Consider the following 6119-nt stretch of genomic DNA (forward strand, 5'->3'; position numbering starts at 1 on the left):
TCGATAGTTCATATAGTTCAATTGAACTAGACAAACCAAACCTAAAAATTGTGTGCTTATATATATATATATATATATATATATATATATATATATATATATATATATATATATATATATATATATATATATATATATATATATATATATATATATATATATATATATATATATATAAACCGGGAACCATTAGTGGTTGTGATTTTTTGCTTCCAAAAACCGCTTGCGCAACAAACCATAATAAACAAAGGTTTTGTTTGAACCGTGGTCCAACCGGACTGGTTGAAATGCCTTCAGAACCCGTTTTTTGATTTTTTTTTTTTTTTTTTTTTGTGATTTTCTTAAAATTCATCGGACAAAGGAAATTCCCAAACTCGCAATCGCAATGACCAGACACACACCGAATCGTTAAACCTAATATCCACTTCTCAAGTGTAGTATTTTATGTTATTCTATCAATATATTATTGTTATTCTTCTATTTGAGTTTAATTTTTGCTAAAATTATATCGTTATTTGGTATTGAAGATGATGAAGAAGATGATGCCGGAGTTACGTTAGAAATTGACATAGATTTCTTTAGATGAAGATTTGAATGTAATGAAGTTTAATTTTTTATACATTTTATGGTATTTTGATGTTGATATTGTGAATTTTGTTCCTTTTGAAGACTAAAATCAACATCCATCAACTTTCATGAATTTGTATGTTTGATATTTTTATTTAATGTTAAAGACTTATATTTATTGGTATTTTTGTTTTGTAATTTATTTTTGTGTATTTTTGAATATTTTATAATTTTAAGTATAATAATGATGTAACAACGACGTTATCCGGTTTTTTTGGATTGGGTGACCCATCCAACCGGTATGCCGTGTGGTTCGGTGCCCGGTCCATTTTCAAAACTTTCGTAAAAAAAAAAAAGCAATTATGTTGAATAAAATATTTTGATAAAAAGCCAACGAAATTTAGAATTTTTGATGTCTTTTGTTTTCTTGTTCCCAAAAAGAGATCTACCTTTAATCAATAGGAGGAGCGTAAATAGATATTAGCGAAAACTGCAAAACCTTCCCACATCGGTGCAAAATAAAGTCAATAACTTTGTTTGCTTAGAGCACCTTCCCCATGTGTTAGCAAACTCAATCAATTCTCCCACACTATTAATTGTCTTCAAACCATTTACGCCTCTTAATTCCTTTAGGACGGCGTTTACAACTATTAATGACCTAAATGGCAATACCTATCAAATGCTACATTTTTTTTTTACAACGGCACAATTATTGCAAGCATAGGGGTACCTCCCTCATTATGTGAGGATTTCTTAAATATTGTTCTAACTACGAAACATAAATTCGCATTACATTCTTGAAAAGAAGCCCATTACATAATTTATTATGCTATAACATTGATCTCTCTCTGTGTATGTGTATAAAAGGGTTCATTATGCATATATTGAGCCGTGCAATTGTATACTTATATCCATATACATATCGATCCCTTTGCAGAAGTACTTGATCTATTAATTAGATCATCAAGGATCATGGGTAAAACACCAAGCTTAAACCTTCTTAAGGGTTCAAAAACCATGAAAGATTCAGTAAGATATGTGGAGTTGAAGGAGGGAGAAGGCAATCATGAGCATGAGCCATTGAGTTCTGGGTCTAGGTTTTTTCATGAGCCAGGTTTTAATATCTACATCCTCACTAAAATTGGTGTAAACTCCACAATCCATATCGACGCAGCTAGAGATTTTTGTATTCAGATGGTTGCTAAATATCCTTGCTTCTCTAAAGTGGTGGTATGCTACTAAACTAAAGAATGATATTTTTTTTATCCACCTTCATATGCATTATAAGCTAGAGTTTAAGAATTCAACTACCATTCATGAAAGTTTTTTTTTTTTTTCGTCTTTCAATTGTCTGAAATACTATTCATTGGTTGTAATACAGGTTAAAGATAAAGAAAGTGGGAGCATGAACTGGGTTCGCACACATGTAAACATAGATGACCATCTTATTATACCAGAAATCGATCAAAACATGGAATCAGGAGATAAATTCGTGGAAGATTACGTCTCAAATCTTACTGTATCTTGTATTGACAACTCGAAACCCTTATGGGATATACACATCCTCAACGCAAGAACCTCGGATGCAGAAGCCACATGCATCTATCGCGCTCATCACTCACTTGGTGATGGTTTGTCATTTATGAATATGTTGCTTTCTCTTAGTCCAAAAGCCTCGGATCCCAAGGAATTGACTACACTTGCCATGAATAAGAAGGCTCATCATCATACCACCAAAGCTACTAGTTTTATTTCCTTTTGTATGGTTCTTTGGAACACTTTTGTCGCATTTATGTTGTTTGTGTTCACTACCATGTTTCTAAAAGACACACAAACACCTATGAAAGCCTCACCTGGTGTTGAAGATAGACGTCGGCGCATTGTTACTCGAAGTGTTAGCTTTGCTGACATAAAGTTGGTGAAAAACGCTATGAATGCTGTAAGTATATATTTTTTCTTAAATTTTGCATGTGGATGCTCTATGGCAATGATATCATCACAAATCTTAATTATCGATAAGTATTTTAATTAATTTAGTTTAAACACAATTGTTAAAAAGGTCCAAATAATAACATTACGAAAACTTATAATATGTACATATTACAATATTACATGCTCTCCGATATTTGTTTTGTAGACTGTGAACGATGTAATAGTTGGAATTGTACAAGCTGGTTTCAACCGTTACCTTAAGGGGAGATACGGTAAGTTTCTTAATTTTTGTATAAAGTAAAAAAATTACGAGTAATTAATAACAAAACATGAACCCTGTTACAGAAGAGATAAATAGTCCTGTTCCAGAAAACATTCTCCTTCGTGCAATGATGTCTTATAACTTGCGAGCCTCTGTGAATGTTGATGTGAGTATCTTCCCTCCTTAATGTTGTGTGTGAAGAATGTTTTATCATATAATTGTTGCTTGCTGAACAATTTTATGTATGTACGATGTATATATACTAGGCTGCTACAAAGAATACAAATGAAGACGAAACATGGGGATACAAGGTAGGTTATATACTACTTCCATTCAACGTCAAAAATAGAAGTGACCCCTTAGACTATGTACGGGAAGCAAAGGCTATCATGGAACGCAGGAAAGCTTCTTTTGAGCCATTTGCTACTAGATTCTTTGCTAAGACATTGGTCCCGAAGTTGTTTGGTATAAAGGTACTTGATCTATTCATTTACAATTGCTTTGCCTAGAAAAAATTACTTACTTATTCAGATGCGGGAATCCGGTATTTATTTATTTATTTATTTATCACAACAAGAAGAAATTGGTGAAAACTAATATAATTAATCTAAATGGTTAATTATTATATCAACTAGTTGCGAGCATAACTTGATATATTTATACAAGTACAATATTTCATAACCTTTATGATTAATGGTTTTATAAAGATAACCATATATCATAAGCTCATTTTTGTTATTTTTATTGATCAAACTTTTAAACATTATACATGCTTCTAGCTTTCTTAAAAACCCTTTATTGCAAAAAGAAGAATTTCCAGCAATTAGTATATCTTAATTAGATTACTTTACAGTTTTTGAAATGGTCAACAATATTAAAGATTTATAATTAAGATTTAAATAATAGATATAAAAAGAACTAATTAAGAGGTCGTTTGTTTCATCTTTTAATAGTTTGACATTCAAGCTGTTCGGTTAACCAAAGTTCATCATAAGGGTCACAAAATCCTCTGAAAGAGTTCAACATTTACACCTCATTTGAACCATTATTTTCCTTTTCTCTTCGTTATTCTTTGTCTTTTCGTGGGACCGATGTTTTGAGGGGTTCTGACAAATAAGCCCTAACACCAACTACAAGAAACAACAGAATTTGGATCTGTAAACAATGAACAAAGAGGAAAAAGTTCCAACCACTTCGCTTTCACTTGTTCCCTTTTCCCGGTTAGTTTATCATCCATTTGCGAACGTACATCCCTTGCTCCTCTTGTCCGTAGGTCTAATTTCTTATTTCCTATGTATTTGTCGCATGTCGGTTGGCCACCGCACTCGTAAAATTACACTTAGAAGGAAGATGTTTCCAAACAACCCAACGACAACCCCTTTTGCAATTATGGTATGAGGTTGGCTAAAAAGACACCTCATTTTGCAATATAGGAACCCTAATTAATTTTTTAAATATTTTTATTGACTGAAATTGTATTGTTTTTCGGAAAAGCTGATTATAAGCAGTTAATTATTGATTGACTTTTTAAAAAGTGGTCAATGGAGTGTCCAACGGATGTCTTGTTAATGTTAGTATTATTTATTATCTATTATTTATTTGTTTTTTTATTGAATATGTGGTTAAGATTCATTTTCTAATTAATAACTTGTTTTTTAGCGAAAGAAAATTTTGGTATGAAGGTAAGAAGTTTTTTTTCTACATATTTTTTTAGCGAACATACAAAATGAATCATTAGATGATTCAAATGTAAGATGATTTATAAGAAAAAGTTCCCAAATAAATATATTTATGATTTATTTTTAAGTAAATTAAGAAAAAATTCATTTTTATGACAATTTTGGTGAATAACAACAAAATTATTGTATAAATAAATCATCGGTGTGTTTTTTTGAGATTATTTTTGGTGAATCATGTTATTTTTTATTCATCTAGAGATTCATTTCTTTTGTTCGTCTGAAATGTATATAGAAAAAACTTTTTACCTTCCTACCAAAAAAAATTTCTTACCGGATATATATATATATATATATATATATATATATATATATATATATATATATATATATATATATATTATTTGGCATTTATTATAATTATTAAGTTGCTTTTTTATTATTTGGTTTTTATTTATATATTCAACAATCTTACCAACCACATCAAACAACATGTTTTCATTCATAACATCTAAATCATTCAATGCAAAATCATTTAAAAGTTAACAAAACAACCCCTAAAAATTATTAAATATATAGATTGCAGGAAAGTTGAATCATAAAGTTTACTATAACACAACGTTTGGCTTCTCCAATATGCCTGGACCAAAAGAAGAATTGTGTTTTCTCCAACAAAAAGTTACTTATCTAGCTCCTAGTATTTATGGCATACCCAGTGTAAGGATGATAAACTTTTTTTGGGATGATTAATTTTTTTAATAGTTATTACAACCAACCCAATCAAAGGAAGCTTAGAATTTATGAGTTTTTTGCTTTATACAGGGATTGATGATTCATATAATCAGTTATGTTGACAAAGTTACATTTGTGCTATCAGCAGAAGAAGAAACTATACCTGACCCCCAAAAGTTATGTGATGACCTTGAAATATCATTGCACCACATCAAATGTTCGGTTTTAGATAAACCATGTGCGGAGAAATAGGTTTCAATACACATATTTATGATTACCAAGGTGTGTGTATGAGTGAGTGTGTGATTGTGTGTATGCATATATGTTTTCTTGTTGACATATAAGCATCTCTACAACATATCAATAATTTATTGTTATATGATGTCGAGGAGGTTCTCAAGCATCAATTCCGAGAACTATATAGACATGCAAACTTTGATAACCTTGTTTCTTATATTTATTCATTGAATAAAAACTAAAATACAAATATGCTGTTGTGTTATACTATATTTTTTATGTTTGATTCAACGTTAGTTTTTGTTATAGATATTTTATACGTGTGGTGGGTGTCTATCCCTGTTAACCTCCCAACCATGATGCAACAAATGCTCCAAATCTACTTATTCTTACTCCTCTCACTTGCAGCCCTCCCAACCCTAAACATAAGGAATGGAAACTTCCATGCCCACACATAATGGTACAAATATTGATACAAATGGTACAAGTTGAGAAGAGAGAATAGAGAGAGGGAGCATTGTTAAACACGTCGTTAATGTCTTGACAAATTAAAATCACTGTTTGGTTGCACTAATGGGCAGCACAGGAAAGTAGAGTCGAGTCCAGAGAGACACGACCTAACAGTCAATGTCTCTTTGTGCAAACCACAAATTAGACATATAACACATAATGAAAAAAAGGGGATTTTAGTTTAGAATTAAAACAAAAAAATT

At 30.8% G+C, this 6119-nt stretch overlaps 1 protein-coding gene across 2 annotated transcripts; it reads left to right on the forward strand.

The window, feature by feature from the left end:
• The first annotated feature begins 1447 nt into the window (after positions 1-1447).
• On the forward strand, positions 1448-5658 carry LOC145063561 (wax ester synthase/diacylglycerol acyltransferase 11-like). 2 transcript variants are annotated; one of them, XM_079011153.1, is made up of 7 exons: positions 1449-1797; positions 1949-2506; positions 2705-2771; positions 2845-2927; positions 3028-3234; positions 5017-5154; positions 5260-5658. In XM_079011153.1, the coding sequence occupies exons 1-7, from the start codon at positions 1540-1542 to the stop codon at positions 5419-5421; spliced, it is 1473 nt and encodes a 490-aa protein (XP_078867279.1). In that variant the 5' UTR covers positions 1449-1539; the 3' UTR covers positions 5422-5658. The 2 variants fall into 2 exon arrangements, with proteins under 2 accessions (XP_078867280.1, XP_078867279.1); XM_079011154.1 differs by lacking the exon at positions 5017-5154 and having other exon boundaries at positions 1448-1797.
• Positions 5659-6119: the final 461 nt, after the last annotated feature.

This window comes from Lactuca serriola, chromosome 7, assembly GCF_051521515.1.
Source record: "Lactuca serriola cultivar US96UC23 chromosome 7, Lser_US96UC23_V15, whole genome shotgun sequence".
NCBI lineage: Eukaryota > Viridiplantae > Streptophyta > Magnoliopsida > Asterales > Asteraceae > Lactuca > Lactuca serriola.